Raw genomic sequence first — 21,826 nt, forward strand, 5'->3', positions numbered from 1 at the left:
ATTTTGTCATGAAAAGGTACTAAGCTTGGAAATTCAAAGGAGAAAAAAATGTAGGCATTAAGTTATTTTTTTTTCTGGAAAAGTAAAGAGTGACTCTTTCACATGTAAAAATGTATCATGCATTGATTATCATGCATTATTGATTACAACTTTTTTAAGTGAAAATTTAAGATTAATTTGAAGTGATGTAATAAACAACAAAAGAAATGTAAGCAAGGGAAAAGAAAAAGGTTTGCATAATTTCACAACGAGAACACAGTCCTTTAGACTTGAGTTTTAAATGTCAAAAGTTAAAATAAGAATCTCAAGTTTTTTTTTTAAGTTGTAGACAGACACAATATCTTTATTTATTTTTTAATGTGGTGCCTCATACATGCCAGGAGAGGACTCTACCACTGAGCCACAACCCCAGCCCCTCGAAAGCTTTTATGATCAAAAAATACCATCTTTACTGGCCAAATAAATATGTGAAAGAAGAAATTACCTGTTCAAAGTGGTGCTGAGGACTTGTGTTTGTCCCCAAATCTGTTCCTGTTATTGGCAGTTCTTTAAGTTCCACGTGGAAGATGTAGAAAATAAATCCATAAAGGGCTGGTCCCAGACCATTGCACAATCCTCGAATTCCTGTTATCATTCCTTGAACAACACCTACATTGTTTAAAGAAATCATTTAGTAAGCTGTAAAAACCAGTACAAATATGAAATCAATCTGAAATCAAGGCATTTAATAAACACTAGCAATTACTGCAATGGCATTAAAAACTTGGAAGCCAAAGTGCATTTGGTGTGCTATCCTATGCAAACATGAGCTCAGATGCAATCATATATAGAATGAACATAGAAACAACTAGGCAAAACTACTTTATTTCCCTAGAATATAGCCTTCCAAATATCCTTGGTTAAAAACCAGTCAGGCATGAGTTCAGAAGTGAGACTGTTAAAACTTGGTATCCAAGCAGCTATTCAAGACCCCTTTTTAGTAAAATATATCTCTCTATAATCTTCTATTCAGTTTAAACTGCAGCTTTCTTTGGCCATAGACTTTTCCTCATTTCACTAAGTGACCACTGCCATTCTTTTGCAACATCACTGTTTTGATTTTTTTTCTTATGATCAGATAAAACATACTCTTTTAAAAGAATTATTCCTTCATCTCTTGGGATTCCCAAAATTAAATGCTCCCACCACAAAATCATGAGCCTTTCATGTTTATAGTTTGGTAACTGAAACCATAAGATTGGATAAAAGGGCTATGAACATATCCCAAGGTGTCTAGCACAACACAGCAAACAACAAATGTTTAGTGAACTTCTTTATTAAATTTTCTAGCAAGAGAACAGACAGGGCTATATATACAAAGGCAAAAGATAAGAGATTATATATATCCTCATCAAGGTAATATTCTAGAATCTGCTTTTCCTATTTACCACTGATAGCAATGTGAAAATTCTGTACCTTAAAAATACATTCATGTTTCGTACTTTTGTGAGGGAGAAAACAGGATCAGAATATTCTTTGCTTTTAAATAATTTTCATTGGTTCCTATTAACTCACCCTGTTGATCAGCATCAGCAGTTCGTGAAACAAGTGCACTAACAGCTGGAAAGGTAATGCTAGACATGGCTGCTACTGCTCCAGCAGCCCACATCATCCTGTAATTAAAGCAGTAAAACAAATGTAAGTGAGTCTTTTCCACTGTACCTGTCAAAATTAAAATACATACTTAAAAATCAAGTCAGTACAGGGAAAAGAATTATCCTATTCCTTTCTAAGTGACTGAGAAAATCTCTTAAAAGTCTAACCCTGTTTATATAGTCTCAAAAAAGAACAATCTCTCAGGCCGGGGTTGTGACTCAGTGGTAGAATGCTTGCTGAGCATGCATGAAGCACTGGGTTCGATCCCAGCACCACATAAAAAAATAATCAAAATAAAGATATTGTGTCCATCTACAACTAAAAAAAAAGAACAGTCTCTTACAAAAATAGTGTAAGGTTTTAAAATAAAATTGGGATATCATGTTCCAAACTAAAGTGTGTCAGACATTATTTCTGCAGGAATTTGAGAAGTTATGTTGAGGATAATGTATAATACAGATAAATAAATATCATCAGATGCTTCTAAATGTGTGAAGTGAGCAAGTCTTCATCAAACTTCCCATGGACTTGATACTCAGTATAAAGACATCACTGATTTTATCTAATTCTTAACTTGTAAAGAAAGTAGCCTGGATGCTCCTGGCTTGATATTTAAAAGAAATGTCTCAGATAAGTTGTTAGCACCTCTTTGTAAAAGCTAGACTGGAAAAGAAATTGCCCATCAGAACAAATTCTACCCAAGTCTAGAGATGAGGTGGCTAGTTGTGCAAATCATCATCAGCTTCCTGCAGGAAAAGCTGAGACAACATGAAACCAGGATCAAAGCAACTGGACTTTGTTCACTTCCCCTGTGCCATCAGGGACTACCTCTGGTTTTACACAGCATTTTTTTTTTTCCTACCAGAAAAACAAAAAAAGGTAAATTATGCTAACTTTCAGGGCTTTATTGCTATGGAATTGTGTGCTTTTCCCTAGTGACAAACTGATCTCTGATCTTAATTAAATGCTCTTTAGATGTTCAAAAGCTCAATAATCTCATGCAAAAATTCAGCCAGCCATTTAATTATGAAATGTCCTCTTTGTGTCTTCAAGTCACTCTAGGAGAGTATTGAGTACATAAGAGACTGAACTATATGTTTAGAATGAAAAGTACAGCAAGAGACAGATTAAAATCTATGCCTTAGTTGAAAAGCAAATAAAGGGAAACAAAGATAAATGCCAAAATTAAGAAAACAAACACTAAAATATTTATACATACCAAGGTTCTGAACCAAAGCCATACCATGCCAGCTGTAATATTTGAAATCCTAGACCCAATAAAATGGTGTTCTTATTTCCAATTGACCTCATTAGTAAACTCAAGACTATAGTCTGGAGAGAAAAAGAGGAAAAAAGAAAAAGAATATTTGCTGATATCTTCTACTATGTAATATAATAGGACCATTACGACTTTTCTACAATTTGTTTTTTTTTTTTTTTTTTTTTTTTTAGCAACTATTGCCCTGAATATATCTGAGGTTACTATTTCAGGTTTCATAAGCAGATGAAAAGTCTCTATGGTCATACAGATCCAAATTCAGAGTTAGAAAAGTGAAAGGTCAAACTTTTTATTCAGTACATTTTCTACTGAGGACTGACTGATTAAATCAGAAGTTCAAAAGGTCTTGCTAATGAATGACCCTGGGCAAGTTACCACTCTGAACCTCAGGTTTTGTCTGTTGTAAGATTAGGATAACAGCATGTATTTCAGAACTTGGTTATATGAATGAAATGATATATTTACATAAAATGCTAGTTTGTGCCTGACACATAATAAACATTTAATAAATAATAGTTTAAGTGAATAACTAGAAGAGGTAAGAATTTGGGAAATTACTGTTTTATTACTGGCTGACACTCTAAAAGTCACAAAAATGTTAAAAATTTAAACTGAGATAATCATTTAACAGTTTAATTAGACTTGGGTCAAATAATAATACTTTTAAGGATTTCTGAACAATCAGGACTCATAGCTTTCTTCTCTAAGACTTTCAATGAAAATCAAAGTGTAGATTGAGATGTACATGATTTGGCTACCTTGTAGGATTACATTCTTTTGCAACCATAGTCCACAAAAGGGAACTCACTCAGAGCCTGGAGTAAGCCAAGAAAAATTTCATATCAACTAAAAGAAACATTTGGTTACCTTTTCACTCTAAAACAAGTATTTCCAGTCTGATGAGTGGGTAAATATTTTCAACTCTTATTCCTCTAATCAAATACAACTGGTATACTTCTTACTTCCCTTCAAAGTAGTAAATAACATACTTGCCAACATTAAAAAAAAAAAAACTAAAAAGGATTAGAAATAATTAGGTTGGGGCTGGGGTTGTGGCTCAGCGGTAGAGCGCTCGCATTGCACATGTGAGACCTGGGTTCGATCCTCAGCACCACATACAAATAAATAAGTGAAATAAAGGTATTGTGTCCAACTACAACTAAAACAAAATAAATATTTAAAAAAATAATTAGGTTACAAGTATTTTTTTTTAATTTTATTTAAAGACTATATCAGATACTGGCTTTAATTGTGAAAAATAAAACTGAATACAGGCAAAGCTCCAGGGCATCAATATGATTGGAAGGGACAGGAATTATGCAAAGTTGATAACTTTTAGGAAACTACATAAGAATATCCCAAAGACAGCACTTTCCTCTAAATAGCTATGATTCATTTTTTTATGGCTCTAGGAACTCAGAGGGCATAAAATAATCATTCTTGTCATTGTTAAATACAACCTAGAGGAGGACATGCTGTTGAAAAACAGAGATTCACCAATGATGAAATAGCTGCTTCTTAAGCCTGGAAATGGGGCAGTAAAAATGGAAGACCAGGGAGCCTGAGCTCTGGAACAGACTGAACTGGCTAGATGCATACTCTGGAGCATGCATTCTTTCAGGAATGTGGTCTAAAGAAGGTGGAAACTTTCAAGCATAGATCATGAATACCACCAAAAACTGCTTCTAAAATGAAGTCATCTCATAGTTCTTCATTCAACCCAGCTAGCTCTGTAGGCAGCTATTCCCAAATCCCAATTAAAAAAAAAATGCTGAGTGCAATTATTAGCCTCATTTCCATTTTACAGACATGATCACTGAAGTAAAAAGGTAAATATTAAGGTCATGGGATGATTCATTAACACTGGAAATAAAATTCAGATATGTCAATGCCCATTTTGTGAGGCTAACATCCTTCATACAGAGATACTGCAGAAGATCCCCTACTGAAGAACCACCTCTCATCCCCTTTACCTACATCCTCTGTGACCGAAAGACCTAAAAAGACATTGATACTTATCTCATGACATTCTAATTAGGGACATCAATTTTCTTCTCAGGAGCAGGGACTTTTCTCATTTACAAGTTCTTAAGGATTTATGGAAAGCATGTGTGATTAACAATGGAACAAATTAATACAGTGTGTTGAAACAAAAAAATTGGTTTCCTTAATTTAATATAACTCATTTTGAAGATGAGAGAACTGAGTTTCAAAGCTTAAATGACTTAACCAAGATGACACAGTTAACTCTGAAATCAGTTTTGGTCAGAAAATCAAGAAGTATTTGCTAAGTTCCTACTATGTCAAATCTTCCTCTAGGCTACTAAGTGAATGGATATCCTGTATCCACCACTACTATCAGTCAGCACCCAGACTACTGTCTACTGGTGGAAAGATGGAGATGAGCATACTTATTTTACAAATAAGAAAATTCTAGGTTGTCATTGCTATGTGAAAACAAAGAGTGTGATGGGCATGCTGCTTGAATCAGGATGGACAGGGAAGGTCTTTTGGGGGTGATGTTTAAGGTTAGAGCTGAGTAAGAAGATCATTATGGGAAGTTCTGAGGGGAAAGGGCACTCCAAGGGGGGTGACAGCAAATGCAAAGGCCCTAAATTGAAATATACTCAACTGTGAAGATGAAAAATGAGTTTCCGGTTGTGATGGAAAGTAAGTTTCAGACTTACTTTAACATAAGAGATAAAATACATTTTCATTTTAAAAAGTACTCTGCCAAGTGGAGAATGAGCAGTAAAGAGGCAAGAATGGAAGCAGAGACACCAAAAAGAGGTCACTGCCATGGGTCAGACTAGATCCTAGTAATGGAGAATATAAGAAATGCTTCTATCCAGGACCTATTTAGGAGCTGAAAGGAAGTATCTGATAGACTGGATATCGGATAAAGAGATGAATGATGATGCCAAGGTTTCTGGCACACATACACAAAAAAACCAGGAGGTGATGGTGTCACTGAAGGAGCTTGAGGAACACTGGTGCTGGGAAGAAATCCAGATTTCACCTTTGGCTGTGTTAAAGTTGAGATTCCCAGCAGATTTGTCAAATAGGAGATTGACAATTGGTCTGCAGCTATAAATTCAGGAGTCACCACAAACAGAGAACTAGATAGGAACGAACAGAGAAACATTTATTTAGTGCATATGAGTTAGGAACTCACATGCCTAGTGCCACAGAAGTGATAGGGCCTATGGCAAACCAGAGAGAAAAGGCCCCAATGGCGACAGCAATTACTTGACTCCTGTGGGAAGGTGGATCTGTCCAGTTAGCAGATGGAATAATTTTGGGGAAGGAGGTACATATAATTTCACCTATAACATCTAGCATTTAAAAAATGCTTACTAGTAATTTTTAAAGTTTTTGAAACACTGCAAAAAACCAATGACCTTCAATTTAGCCCCTGCTAGGTTGAAGGCAGTGCAGGATACTTGGGTGACAGAAATACACAACACTAACCTCATAATCTACACAGACCTCTATTAGAGCTTACAAATTACTAAGGCAAAAATGATCAGAAATACACAAGTAAAAGCTATACTATATTATTGTCTGTGCAATGATAGAGATATGCCCAAATTAGTGTGGGAACACAAAGAAAGGAAGGCAGAAAAGTATAGGAGAAACAAACGCACACAGGTAAGAAATAAACTAAACAAACAAGAAGCTTAGAGGGGGATCTACAGGCAGCTCCATGCTGGTGGAAAGGAGGGAAAAAAACACTAATTTGAGAGTTCAGTAGTGAACAAGTCAATACTATACCTTTGTGTAAATGGGAATATAAGACCATGCTTCTACCTTTGGGGTTGTATGTAATATAGTAAACCACATGACATAAAAATGTTATTATCATAGTCACATGCAGAGTGTAGTGCATATCTTATTTACCTGTTTCTGAAGATTGCTAATGTGATTCTGCTTTTAATGTGATTTTTCATCCCCTAAACTGTGTTTTCATGTAAGCAACAAAAGCTAAATTGGCATTTAAAGACCTTATTCCTGTGGTTGCCTGTATGCTGGATGAAGCATTGCTGGTTCTTTTCTAACCTCACTGTCTTCAGGACTCTCTGCTGTTGCAGTGATCTACATAATAAAAAACCAACCACACTCTTCTCCTTTATTTATTTACATGTCTGCCCCCAGATTCTGAGCTCCCAGAGGCTATTTTCATCTTGTATCCCGGATGCCAGGTGTCATCTGCTGAACAGTGGACAAATTTCCTGTAAAATATCTGATTCAATTCATCTTTGAGCCTACAGTGCTACTGGCTTAATTTATTAGGTGCCATAGCCGCCACCATAATCAGTTAAGTATAAAATGCAACTTAAGACCTTACAGCTGTCAATCTCTTAATTATCATTATAGTAAATATTAGCCTGTCCTTTTTTTTTTTTTTTTCCTTCCTTTTTCTGCAATGTGGGATTGAACCCAGGGGACTGAACTACATCCCCAGCCCTTTTTATTTTTTGAGATATCATTCTACTTCGTTGTCCATGCTGGCCTTGAAACTGTGATCTTTCCACTTCAACTTCCCAATTATAGGCATGCACCACCATACCAGTCTTGATCTAAATCTTAAACAAAATATTAGCAAATCTAATTTCAGCAATATATGAAAAAGATAATCATGAACAGGGTGGATTTATCCCAGGATTACAAGGTTAATTTTTTATAACTCAACAAACTCTACCTTCTATGCTTCAAAAACTCTTTCGATGCTTCAAAAATGTAAGTGTGAATGTTTAAAGCTGTTTTTATATATAAGCTACTATATATTTTCCTCCAAAGTTGAAGAGCACTTTTTCGACACCAACATGAATATTTAAATGCAATCTTTTTCCTATCAAGAGGTTTTCGGATAAAACAAAAAAGTTAGATATAGTATTAATATTATTCTTCAATGTCATGTTTGTGTGTGGAGGCATTAGGGACATACATATATTGTAGGATTTTTATATTTTAAGGTTATCACTGAACCCACCAAAAATTCATCAATGATGAGATCTGTGAAAGCAATCCTAACAAGGTGAACCTTCCAAGAGACCAATTAAGGATCCTATCTGCCATTTTTTAAAAAATAGAATAAAACAAAGAAGTTGCAAGCTAGTAGACTGAATCTCTGAAGGGAAAAAGTATTACATTAGGGTAAGTGATAATACAGAGTCTGGAAAAAGCAAAGCCAATGGCATGAAAGGGGTGGATATTTTTCATAGAATGAAGAAAAACTATGTGAGGGAATTATGGTCACCAGAGAGGAATAGTATTTTATTGTAGAGCAGAGATAGTTTGGAGGCCAGGAATAAAATATCTTCTAAGAAAATCCAAATTCCCGTGTTGATGAATATCTTGTTCATCAAAAAAACATCATTTATCAACTGGGCTTCCGAGTTATGTACTTTCATGTCACTCCTCTGCTCAAAACATTAGAAGGTTTTCAGTCTTACCACAGCCTACAAGGCTCCACAGGAACTGATTCCTCATCAGCTCTTAGACTTTATTTCCTAGTGCTCTTTCCTGTGTTCATGCCACTAAAGCCACACTGGTCTCCTTGCTCTCTTACTTACACATGTAAAAACAGTCTCCCCTCAAGTTTTTATTTCTGTTCCCACTACTTAGTTTTCCTCCAGATATTCCTACGGCTCATTCCTCATCCTTCTGATTCTGGTCCAATGTCTGCTTGCATTGGCAAGGACTTCCCAGACTTCCCAACCTTCCCCTAGATCACCGGTGATAAAATAACATCTTTCCCCCAGTCTCACTTTGTATGTTCCTTCCCCCTATTCTCTGTTATTCTCATTATACTTAATGTGCTTCCATGGACATACTTATTTTCTGTCTTACCCTACTAGAATGTAAATTCTATAACAGCATAACTTTATTGCTACATTCTTTACAGCTTGATACATGGTAGGTATTTATAAACATTTGTTGAATGAGGCAATCAATAATAGAACAAGGACTAACAGAAATAAAATTATTTCTTGACTAACAGGGCAACAGTTATATTCCCTAATACATATTTTAAAAACCCAGTTTTTAAATCACATATTAACATATCTCAGTTTCAAAAATGTGATCAAAACTAACTACACCAACAACTGAATTCCTAAACCTACAAAACCTTGTACTCCTAACTTTGGTGACTCCATCAAGATGCCATCACTCTAAGGCTTCATCTGGATAGCCAGCCAGGGTAACCCTCTATGATATCACTCTAACAAAAAAGAAACTCACCTGTGCAATAATGGAAAGAATCCCAAGGACTGCTATAAATGCTGCAACACTTTCTGGTGAAAATTTCATTATCTAGAAGGTTTCCAGAACAAGTAAAATTGATGAATAAAAAAAGAATAAAAAATATCACACTAACACAGTTATTTATACATTAACATTAAATGGGCCAAAAAATTATAAACAAAACAATTTAATTCACATATAACTCATATTTAATTCAAAATTTAATTCATTTATAAGCACATAATTCTTCAGAAGAGATCCAACAAGTCTTAACATACTAAAAATACTTATTTATACATGGTAAAGGTCCCTTAATTTGGATATAATAAATTATAGACTATTAAGTTTAGAATATCTTATAAATGAATATTACAGTGTTTTATGCTCTGTACAGCTTTGATTTCTGTCTAGCAAGACTGGTATTTAATGAAGAAAAACTTGTCTGTGCTCTCATTGTGGCTAGCTGCTCTCCTTTCATATGCTCTACATGAAAAAGAAACTGGAGGAAGTGAATGGTTAAAGCATCCCATATTTCTAAAAATAGCAAACAAACTCAGACTACCTATCTTGACAAGGGAACACAATCTTGTTGCCTAAGCCCCGAATCTCACTATACAAAGTGCTCTCTTTAGAAATGCATAAGGAACATCAGACACACAAAACAAGGTTAAGTCTAGTTAACTGATTTATAAAATTGGTATTCATTTTAAATTTCTCAGCTGATTTTAGCACTTTCAAGATTAAACATTTTTCTTATGGCATTATACAATGAAAGAAAAGTTCACTTAAAAAGTTCACTTAAATACCTGTCTGAGGTATAAAAAAAAGCTGGAATATTGGCCTGCTTCTGGTAGGTAGGAGAGAAACACCGTAATGCAGATTAGCAGCACGATGGAATCTTGGCCCACTTTTTTTAAGGACTAGAACAAGAAAAAGAAAGACTAAAGTAAGATTTTTACATCAAAAACAAGATGATTTTTAAGAATATGAAGAGATTCCTTTTGGCACTGAACACACACTGAAAAGACTTGAAGAAAGGATGATAAAATTTACTATTCTAAAAAATATTTCAAAAAAAAAAAACCTCATACCCTCCAAGATGTTTTCCACAAAAAAACATCCACAGCCATATATTAACATGTATTGAATTGTGCATCCACTTTTCTGCCAAAGAGAAGGAAGAAATATAAACTTACTGCAAAAGGGTCGGCCTGTTCCCAGGAAATGGGTGCTCCCCATGATGCTGGCCGCATCTTCTCAGGCAATGACTCTGGTACAGCAACAAGGATAAAACAAATATCTAGCAAAGCTATTGCTGTAGCCAGAACCACCACTAAGCTGTCTCCATACACTCGTCCAAGGTAAGCTCCAATTGCAGGGCTGGTGACTAAACTTGCAGCAAATGTTGCTGAAACCTGAAACCATGAGGACAGAGAAGAGATTAGTCAGGATTACCTGACTCCTTTACTTTACCACATATCATCCCCTTAATTCTGCTTTATGTCAGAGCTGCTTTTACACTTTCCCCTTCTCCTCCTATCTGCACCATTTGTTCTCTATTTTGCAGGAAGATAAAAGGATTATAGTTCTTCTATAAAAAATACACAATCGGCTAGGCATGGTGGTGCATGCCTGAAATCCCAGCAGCTCCAGCTCCGGAGGCTGAGGCAGGAGGATTATGAGTTCAAAGCCAGCCTCAGCAAAAGCGAGGAGTTAAGCAATTCAGTGAGACTCTGTCTCTAAACAGAATACAAAATAAGGTTAGGGATGTGGCTCAGTGGTTGAGTGCCCGGAGTTCAATCCCCAGTACCCTCCCCAGAAAAAACATAACAGGCTCTCAGGAAAGTGGCTTCAAACTTTTAATTTTTGAGCCCTTTGTATAAAGAAATCCTACTGGCAAGGTCAAAGGTAAAACACATTTAAAAAAAAACAACAGAAAAAGAATTCAAGGTTAGCCTGGGCAACATAGCAAGATGTTGTCTCAAAACAAAACATTAAGCCTTGGTAAAAAACTGAAGCTGGTCATTTTTGGGGGGTGACAGGATTAGGAAGAATAAAATTACACCAGGCTCTGAGAACTCTAAAGCCCTGAGGAAGTATAGACATATCTGATAAAGATAAATATTAAAGTAGGAAGAGCATAGGTAGAGAAAACCTGTTAACACCCTACTGGATAAAGGCCTTCAAATCAGCAGTAAATGTGAAAGTAGATAATAACACCTAATAAAAACCATGTTATTCAGGATAAGTAGAATTAACATTAAACTTTATTCTGTTTCTGTACCATTTGTGACTTTTGGACCAAGGATTTAAACTTCACAAAAGTGCTTTTTTGTAACTGTTTATTAATAACTACTCAAGACAAGCATTTCAATTTTTGAAGGTCAATTAATTGAACAAATACATAAAATTCTAATAATTTTAAATATCTAAGCCAGGAATTATGGCACATGCCTATAATCCTAGTTACTCAGAAGGCTAAGGCAGGAGGATCACAAGTTTGAGGCTAGCCTGGGAAACTTAAGTGAGATGCTGTCTCAAAATAAAATTAAAAAGGGCTAGGGATGTAGATAAGTGGAGGAGCTCTTGCCCAGCATGCTTGAGGGCCTGGATTCAAATCCCCAGTACAAAAAGAACAGGTAAACCACAAAGACATAAAGCAGTTTGTTAATTGCCTATGGTCAGAGGAAGGACAATAAATAGGACTGAGGATATTCTTTTGGCTGTCAGAATGTTCTAGAAACCAGACTGTGGTGGTATTTAGTTATGAGTACCTTGTTGTGGTCTTAAAGAGCATTGCTGAGTCTAAGCAGAGTTCTGTACTTGTGTGGGGGAATAGACAATGGCTTGCATTGTGAGCGACAGCATTCTGAGGGCACCCAGAGACCACATGTACAAAGTAGTAAGCACAGGTCCAATCACAGGCTTTCTTGTCATTTCTCCTCTACTCAACTATCTCTACCTTGAGGCACTCTCTTTCTGGTCAGACAGAAACAGGGTGCAAAGATCACTTCCTCCTCTGTCTACATCCACATTATTTCTAGATTTAAGTGGCTGTTTGCTGGAATATGCTTTTAATAGATAAAGCCTCTGGGTTGAAAAGTGTTAATTAAAAGGCACACTCATAATTGCTGGTAGGACTCCAAATTGGTGCAACCAATCTGGAAAACACTATGGAGAATCCTTGGAAAACTGGGAATGGAACCACCATTTGACCCAGCTATCCCACTCCTCGGTCTATATCCAAATGACTTAAAAACAGCAAACTACAGGGACTCAGCCACATCAATGTTTATAGCAGCACAATTCACAATAGCTAAACTGTGGAACCAACCTAGATGCCTTCAGTAGATGAATGGATAAAAAAAATGTGGCATATATACACAATGGAATATTACTGAGCAATGAAAGAGAATAAAATCATGGCATTTGCAGGTAAGTGGATGGAGCTGGAGAAATTAGGCAGTCCCCCCAAAACCTCACAAAGACAGAAAGCAGTCTGCCGAATGATTTCTCTGATTTAAAGATGCTAATCCAAAATATGCTGGGGGCGGGGTGGAAGGGGTAGGGTGGGGGGAATTAAATGAACTCTAGATAGGGCAAAGGGGAAAAGGGGAGGGAAGGGAAGGGAAGGGGCATAGGGGTAGGAAAGATGGTGGAATGCGATAATCATCATTACCCTTAGTACATGTATGAAGACATGAAGGATGTGACTCTATGTACAACCAGAGATATGAAAAATCGTGCTCTATATGTTTAATATGAATTGTAATGCATTTTGTTGTCATATATAACAAATTAAAATAAAAAATCTAACTCCTCAAAACTATAAATTTATTAAAATTAACTGAAAAATACACATAAAATAAATGAATTCTTGATATATAAACTATATCTCAATATAGTTGGTTTAAAAAATCCAGCCAAGTGTAATGGCACACACCTATAATTGCAGTTACTCAGGAGACCGAGGTGGGAGCACTGTTTGAGCCCAGGAGTTCCAGAGGCTAGCCTGGACAATATAGCAAGACCCCATTGCAAAAAATTAAATTAAATTGAAAAGGTGGGGGTAAATTCTACCAATCAATTTCATATCATTTGATGTTCTAAGTCTACAACTGAAAACATTAGTTCTTTTTATAAGCTTCTCCCTACAGGTATTTCCACCCCACCCCCCCCCGCCAAAAAAATATCTTAATTCCATAATTCATTATTTTTGGGACCTTTGAATCAGAGATCACAAACTCTTACAAAACTAAGATTCAGTATGATACAATATTTGGTCCTTATTTATCAAAATGTTTGTCACATATTTGTTGAAACTCATTACTATCCTACTTCTGCATACCTAAATAATGACCTGCATTATTATGCATGTGGGAGCTATTCTATTCCTAGATTTGATGGAACCAGACTGTACTGCCATTGTGCAAAAAGGATAAGTAATTTTTTTTTAAAATTTATTTATTTTTTCTTAGTTCTCGGCGGACACAACATCTTCGTTTGTATGTGGTGCTGGGGATCGAACCCGGGCCGCACGCACGCTAGGCGAGCGCGCTACCGCTTGAGCCACATCCCCAGCCCCCAGTAATTTTTTTTTTTTAAATTTAACTTGTTCCCTTTAGTTTATTTTTATCTTTTTGTGATGCTGGGGAAGAACCCAGGGCCTTATGCATTCCACGAAAGCATCTACCACGCAACCACATCCCCAGCCCGTGAGTAATTTTTTTTTAACCCATGACGTTAAATATTTCCTTATTTTTAGGATTCTGTTAAAAAGAACTCCACAAAAAATTTTTATTCAGGCATAAAGAAGAATAAATTGTCTCATGCAGAAAAATGAATGGAAGTTGAGAGTATTATGTTAACTGAAATAAGTTTTCACTCATATGTGAAAGCTAAAGGAAACATTTGTGTGTGGGGGATTCTCATGAAAATCAAAGGAAAACCAGTATAGTAGTAGAAAGGGACCAGCAGGCAGGAGAAGGGGAGGGAAAGGAGAAATACTGGGGAAAGACATTGACCAAGTTATATTATCACAGCATGTGTATGTACAAATATAGAACAACAAATCCATTATGTATAATTACAATGCACCAATAAAAATTATAAAAAAGATTCCACAAGGCAGAAACACCGTAATTGCAATTCTGATATGAGACCTATAAATATCTCCTGAATGTTAAATTTGAAAACTTACATGGTTTTGTACTGAAAACAATTTAAAATGTAGTCTAATGGGTAACTTTTCTGAAATGTATTTTTGCAAAAAATAAAATATTTTAATGAAAAGATTTACATTCCTTATAATAAGAGATAGTTTAACAAGGTATTTTTTAGCAGATGCAAAGTATAAGATAAAAACACATACCAATCCATAAGCCATACTTCTTTCATGTTCCTGGGTTATATCTGCCACGTATGCAAATACCACAGAGAAAGTCACTGCAAAAACTCCAGAAACAGAGATAACAGCAAAGTACCACCTAAGGATGAAAGATAATTGACAAGAAATGGTTGGAACAATTACCATCACTTGAACTTTCCTTCATTTCTATTAGCTAATTTTAGTCAACAGCTTTCTAGAGCAGTTCAGGAATTAGAATTAACACAGATATTATGAAAACAGATATTATGAAAACAAAGGGCTAGAAATGGCTCCTTAATAGTAACATTGTTACTATGCAGGAATTCAGCACTTAAAATGAGAACATATTCAGGTAAATCTTTAACCCAATTGTTGAATTATGCCTTTGTTTGTTGCTTCTATAGCAACAAACTAAAGTTCATTCACTATTATTACTATATTTCATTCATTATTGTTTTTCACCATAGTACTACACACACACACAAAAATTCACTAAAACAAAAACCTACTCCACATTTACTTTGAGCCATTTAGAGAAACTAGATGTCTTTCAAAAGTTATCTATGGCTTTTCAAATGTTAAGAATAACAAAGTCAGTCTTCACAGAGGAAACTTGAACAGCAGTGTTCAGGTTTCAGAACAGTTAACTATAAAGCATGATTCAAAGAATCGGACTTGGTGGCCCATGCATGTAATCCCACCTAAAAGGAGGCAGAAGGATAGGAAATCCAAGTCAGTTTAAGTCAGTCTGAGCAATTTAATGAGACCCATTCTCAAAAAAAAAAAAAAAAGGGGGGGGGGGGAGATGCCATTCAGTGGTAGAACACTTGCCTAGCACTCCTAATAATGGAAACAAACAGTATCTTGAAAAACAAACTATATTTTACTATGGATGATTACAAAATATCTAGCCAGAAATAGGAAACTTCTATTGTAATGAGGTAGTTTTTAAAAATCCTGTGTAACCATAATAAACTTTCAAGACATCATTCCACCAGGACATTATAACTACTAAAATTTTTCTAACACACTGCTTTCCAAACCAAATGCTTATTCCCTAGATTGCCTCAGTAAGATTTAATTTGCATGATGAGCTTTTATCAAGGGCTTGGATTTTAGAGTTCTAGCTAACCTATGAGAAAAAATCCTGCTCTGTTTATCCCCTAGGACCTTCTAGACACACAATGAAAATATACCCCATTCATTAATTAACTATAATTAAATAACCAATATTAAAATTCAGTGTAGTAAGAACATCAGAGAATAAATCTACAACTACTACTATTACTCTATTACTTTGGGACATTCATTTTCTTTTTTGTGAGTTTTCCCTCATTTCCTTTTAATGAAAAAAATCCTAATTTTAATCAGGGTTGCTATGAGTCCAGCATCTTATAACAGCATCATATACCTAATACCTGACCACAGAAATGTAAGCAGAGGTTGGATGGAAATACTCTAAATAAAGTTTCCTTAAAAGAGAGTGATGTGCTTTTCTTAGCCATACCTTCCCTTGTGCTGCCTGAAGTGTGATCTGATAGCTGGTTCATGAGTAGTTATTTTGTACAGTGAGGTGATAGCTGAGGATGGCAGAGCAGCAAGACAGAAAAAGGATGGTTCACTAGAATTACAATAGCATCTCTCCAAAGTCTTTTTTACATTGAGAGAAAAATAACCTTCCTTCATATTAAACAACTATCATATTGGACTTTACTGATATATAGTAAAACTTATTCCTAATGAGTACCAATAATAAGAAATTTTGTAATATGTTTTTAATATTCTACTTAAGAAAATAAAGTGTTAACAACTCTATCCAGTCCCTAAAATACTGTTTTGAAGTTTGGATTGCGACATCCAAAAGCAAGTTTGCCAATAGTGTAGTATCTATTTCCAAAATAGATACTAGTACCTATTTCCAATAGTAGTATTGACTTCTAAAACCTTTATTTATGAACTATTACTTAGATACTATATTTTGAGGGGGCTTTTTCTTTTTTAAAAAATATTTTTCTAGTTGTAGATGGACACAATATCTGTATCTTGTTTATTTCTATGTGATTCCTGGGATCGAACCCAGTGTCTCACGCATGCTAGGCAAGCAGTTTACCACTAAGCCACAACCCTTCTTATATGTGTCAAAGAATAATGATATTTAAAGAAAAACAATTAAAATCTACATAAGTTGGCAAGAAAAAAACATTAAGAAAGCAATAACAGAAAATGATATTTAGTTGCAATAATATGAATATGCACGTACCATGGGCTGATCTTCATTAAAGGAATTGGGGCACATGTGAAAAATACTGTTAGCAGCAAGAAGGATTTTCGGCCCCAAACATCAGAAAGAGCACCAATAAGTGGGGCACTGAGGAATGACAACAAACCCTAAAAAAAATTTTAAAGAAAATTTATGCTACCTATCCATGAACAAAAATAATTTTACTACCATAGAAGAATTTTGAACAACTTTGTTTCCTTAAATTAAAAAAAAAAAATTATCCTGTATATCCATGAGCCCAATATAAATTTTATTACCACAAATGGATTTTAAACAATCTTGTTTCTAAATGAACAAATTGCTAAAATTTAGATAAAAATTAACTTATTTCTTCTCTATATATAATTTAAAAATTTCCTCAGATATGCTAGAATCATCTGCAGGGCTCTGACTATTAAATATAAATGCTCTAATGAATTCTCAATCAGAATAACTTACATTACCAATTCTGGAAAGAATATCACATGCTAATTACCTGGTTTTATATTGGTAGGCTAATAATCTATTTATAAAATCTGTTGGTCAAACTGAATCTAGAGTAAAGAATCTGCATAATAACCAATACTTTATCATACCAATATAATTTTATATTTGTGAAGTTTCTGGCATGGTTTTTTTCCTCTCCAATCTATATTATTTTTTTTAGTTTATAAAAGCACTGAGCCCTTTGGAACATAAATGCTAACAAAACATACAGTATAATTTATAATGCACAGGAGGCTATATTTGAGTCAAATCATATTTAAAATCCAGTTGGTCTAAAAGCATTAAATAATGCTCCAAATTATATTCTAGTTATAAAAATTGCAGTTTGTTCACACAATTAACAAAGAACTGACAGAATTATATGTACATAAATATGTATGTTTGTGCTTACATACAGATATCTATATATAGATATATGATTGATCTTACCTTTACTCCTTGAATTAGGCCATTCATTAGAAATGTATGTTTAGGGAAGGTTTCATGTAACACCTGAAGAATAAAAACCAAAATAAAAATCACATGCTACCTTTTAATCCATAATATTTCTACCTTACATTTTCAAATATCCCTTCATAATACAATCTAATTTCATATAAATTTTGTAGATACTAATGCCACCAAATATTTATATGGCATTCACTGTATTATAGGACATTAAATTGAGAGCTCTCTCTATATTATCTCATTTGATTTCTCATAACAACCCTATCTATCAAAAACAGATACATGGAAGTTTAATGTCTTGTTCAAAATCATAGTCAGTAAGTGTGAAAGCTGAAACTGAACCCAGGAGGGGTCAGACTTGAACAGTATGTACTATCCTGATTCCCACATAAAACTGACTTGTAGTCTCTTTCAGATGGGTATATATTATCTAGTGTAGAAAACTGGGAAAATAGAGAATTTTTAATTGCCACAAATTAAGAAAAATTAAAGCAAGAAAACAAAATCTCAATCTATTCAAATGTATAACAAGATATTCTATACTTTCCAAGATGTATTCTCAAACCACAACGCATCAATTTCATTAGTGAGCAATGGGTAAACCATTGAGAATTCATTGGCTGAAAAGATAATTGGAGGGAAAGGAAACTGGAAAAATAAAAGTTAAAAAATGGCAGCTAATGATTTTATAGCCTATATGTTGGGACTTTATACACTTTTATTTAATCCTATCAACATTGTGAATTAGATTGCATTAACACTTTACAGATATGACAATTGAGTTCTTGCTTGACTTAAAAGACAATGCTTCTACTATTAAAGCAATGTTCTCGGAGTAAAAAAAGAAAAAGAAAAAAGAGAGAATGGCAAAGTGAGGGTTAAGAAGAAAGGTGGGCAAGTCTTCCTTTTAGGAAGAAACTCTATGCTGAGTGTACCTTTTTACATCTTGCAAGAACCTTTACAAGGATTAGGATTGCTTCGTTTTCTTCAGTTACTCTTCTGCCAATAGGTACAAACTTAACAAAAATTTACTACTTGTTGGTAAAAATAAAATAAAGGCAGCCCCTAAACCTTCCAAACTGTTCCTCTGTATACAATTTCCCACTCTAAAGCAATTTCTCCTTTAAGGCCATATAATTTTGAACAAAATTTTAACAGGAAAAAAAAAGAAGTATGAAATGTAAGATTTTTGATTTGTCATGAGGTCTTTAGAGTTGAATAGGAAAAAAATACATACATTTCAAGAAGTTTTAATGTCTTTAAAATCTTTAAGATCTTTAAAGATTTTGAAAGTAGTCTTTAACATATTAAATGCCTAGGTACTATCTCTGAAGCAAAGGATGAGAAATCAATTAGGTAGAAGAGATGGTGATGGATATGAGGGTTTAATAATATGTACTGTGTATCTCAGCAGTTTGAACCACCAAACATTGGCCTAGTATTTCTAGAATCATTTATCTGTCAAAGGAGTAAAACCATTCATAGCATTATATTTCTTACACCTACTGTCACCAATTCTCTTTATCAAGTCAGTGTTATTTAATCATTGATCACTTAACATCCACTATAAACTAACCATATATTCATAACCTCTCAAAAGTGTTAAACTTCAGACCTTAAAAATATCTGTCAGTACAGAATTCTTTTTTGTAGTTAACTTAAATTCCCTTGATGGTGGAGGCTTCATCTCTTCTCCTAGGCAGGCTGACCACATAGAATACATGTGGTCATGGATATTCTGTATGAACTTATATCTCAAAGATGTAATCTCAACCACATGAAGTGGAAAAAAATTTCATCACATTTTTTAAAAATAAGAAATTAAGGTTATAATAAATCTAAAACTAAACATTTATTAAAATTAACAAGTCTAAAATTTATTATCAATTGAATTAATTAATAATGAAAATGAATTGCTGAAACAAACTATAATGTAATTTTTGAAAGCTACATATAGGAAGAGAAAGATATTGACTTAAAATAACAATAAACTCAATTATATCTTCATTTTCCCTTTTTAAATGAAAGTTAAGAATTGTGACTCTCTAACTGGTATCCTTTATAATCACTTTCAAAACACATAAAACAGAAATGAAATATTTAAAAGTAAACAAACTACTGGTTGGGCACAGTGGTACACATCTATAATCCCAACAACTTAGGTGAGCTAAGGCAGGAGGGTCGCAGAATTGAGGCCAGCCTTAGGAACTCAGGGAGACCCTGTCTCAAAATAAAAATAAGCCCTGGGTTGTAGCAATGGTAGAGCACCCCTGGTTTAAATCCCCAGTATCACAATAAACAAATAAATAAATATTATCAGAAATGTACCACCGTCACCTGGTTCCTTCTTCTATTCCAAAACCCACCTTCCTCTATACTTCAACATGCGGGCAGAAAAAAGGAGTACAAAATAATAAATACTGGCAACAAACACCCCAAAATTTATAAGCAAAAAAAGACTCAAAGTAAGCAAAAATTTTTCAAAAGCTCACATTGAGTTAATATATTGTTCTTAAAAAAATACAAATGCCTAGGTTTCAATAAGACAGGTTTAATCTCCCTCAAAATCTGTCATTCACCTCTAGGTATAAGTCACTGAAGTAGTAGAAAATACATTCTGAGGGGATGGGGGTGTACCTCAGTTGGAGAGTGCTTGCCTAGCATGTGCAAAGCCCTTGGGTTCAATAGCCCACAATGCCAATCAAAAAAAGAAAAAAAGAAAAAGAAATCTTAAAGATACTATCCATACTATTTTAGTTAACAAAAATAAAATTAAGAATATACTAAGCACAAAGTTAGTTTCCCTATGTAAATGAATAAACAAGCCTTTATGCTTAAATAACTTGTTTTTAAATAAGTCTCCTTGGTCCAACTAGAAAAAAACAACTATTACTAAAGTTACACAAAAAGTTGACATACCTAATTAAATCAGAAGCAAAATTTAAGTAGCTATATACACTTCAAATTCTGATAACAAATATGGAAACATCACAAAAAGCTTTTGTGACAGCTTGCTAAAAGCTTAACCAAATTTTAATCCCTCTTAACTTACTAGCTAGTAGTTGGACTGCCCAATAACCTCAATTACCTAAATCATGGGTATGAATCACTTACTACCAGCATTCCCCAAAAGACTGAGCACCAGAATCAAGCAAGCCTATGTTCAAATACCAACACTATAGTTTAGTATCACAGTAGCAATCAAGTTTTTTCTGTAAATCAAGGTGGTTGTGAGGATTACAACCTGTCTCTAAATAAAATACAAAAAAAAAAAAAGGCTGGGGGTGTGGCTCAATCGTTATGCACACCTGGATTCCAACCCCAGTGCAAAAAAAAAAAAAAAAAAAAACCCTATTATTTTATGTACAAATGAAATACGAATTGCAATTATTCCTAAACTAGTTCAATCTACTTAATCAATTTTTCTATAAACAACCTTTTTATAAAAGTTTTTTGTTTAATAATTGCTGAGGGCCATTACCAAGTAGGAATGACGCATCGATATTTCCTTGCCAGCGTACCCCATGTTTAAATGGACTTGCCTTGGAAATTTGCTGTGACCTTGCATGTGTGTTTGAGAAAGATGATCCTACTTAAGGACGAGGGTGGATCCAGGATTAGGGTGTATCCTGCAGTTTGAGGAAGTATAGTATCCAGGTCCTTGGGTTTAGGGCGTTCCCAGTTTAAGAATAGGGATTTTAGGGAAGTTGGAGGTTGAAGATTATTGCTGCCAGGATTAGGGCGTTCCTGCTGCCTGAGCTCCCATTGAGCTCTCCTGAGATTCAGAGAGGATTTTTTGGGAAGAGAGCCTCGTGGAGTAGGTGAATTGGGTGGCAACAGAATTGGGATTGCCCGAGAGCGTGTGTGGAGGCCGGTGTGAGTTCGGGAATAAAGAATTGCTGTTTGAATCTACAAAGCTCGTGATTTGGTGGCTCGTGATTCTGTGCCCAGCCAAGACTGTGGCAAATAATGATCAAGCTCATGTACATACAAGCAAGTATACTGCTTTGGAATTCTGTTCTTCTAGGATTTGGTAAGCTGTACATTTAAACTACTCCTTTCAAGATATTACAGATTTCTA

The 21,826-nt window shown here is 34.7% G+C and overlaps 1 protein-coding gene across 2 annotated transcripts in view; it reads right to left on the reverse strand.

The window, feature by feature from the left end:
- The window catches only part of MFSD14A (major facilitator superfamily domain containing 14A), a 40,268-nt gene that overhangs the window by 2,100 nt on the left and 16,342 nt on the right, over nucleotides 1–21,826 (reverse strand). Inside the window, exons 3-11 of one of the 2 annotated variants that reach the window (XM_081308865.1) lie at nucleotides 17,728–17,790; nucleotides 16,792–16,919; nucleotides 14,535–14,649; nucleotides 10,360–10,578; nucleotides 9,970–10,083; nucleotides 9,161–9,232; nucleotides 2,855–2,967; nucleotides 1,555–1,652; nucleotides 485–648 (exon numbers count right to left, since the gene is read on the reverse strand). In XM_081308865.1, coding sequence (XP_081164991.1) covers nucleotides 485–648; nucleotides 1,555–1,652; nucleotides 2,855–2,967; nucleotides 9,161–9,232; nucleotides 9,970–10,083; nucleotides 10,360–10,578; nucleotides 14,535–14,649; nucleotides 16,792–16,919; nucleotides 17,728–17,790 — 1,086 coding nt within the window. The remainder of the gene's footprint in view (nucleotides 1–484; nucleotides 649–1,554; nucleotides 1,653–2,854; nucleotides 2,968–9,160; nucleotides 9,233–9,969; nucleotides 10,084–10,359; nucleotides 10,579–14,534; nucleotides 14,650–16,791; nucleotides 16,920–17,727; nucleotides 17,791–21,826) is intronic. The other variant, XM_081308866.1, reaches the window with a different exon arrangement.

Source organism: Spermophilus citellus, assembly GCF_964194105.1.
Source record: "Spermophilus citellus genome assembly, chromosome: 9".
NCBI classification, from domain to species: domain Eukaryota; kingdom Metazoa; phylum Chordata; class Mammalia; order Rodentia; family Sciuridae; genus Spermophilus; species Spermophilus citellus.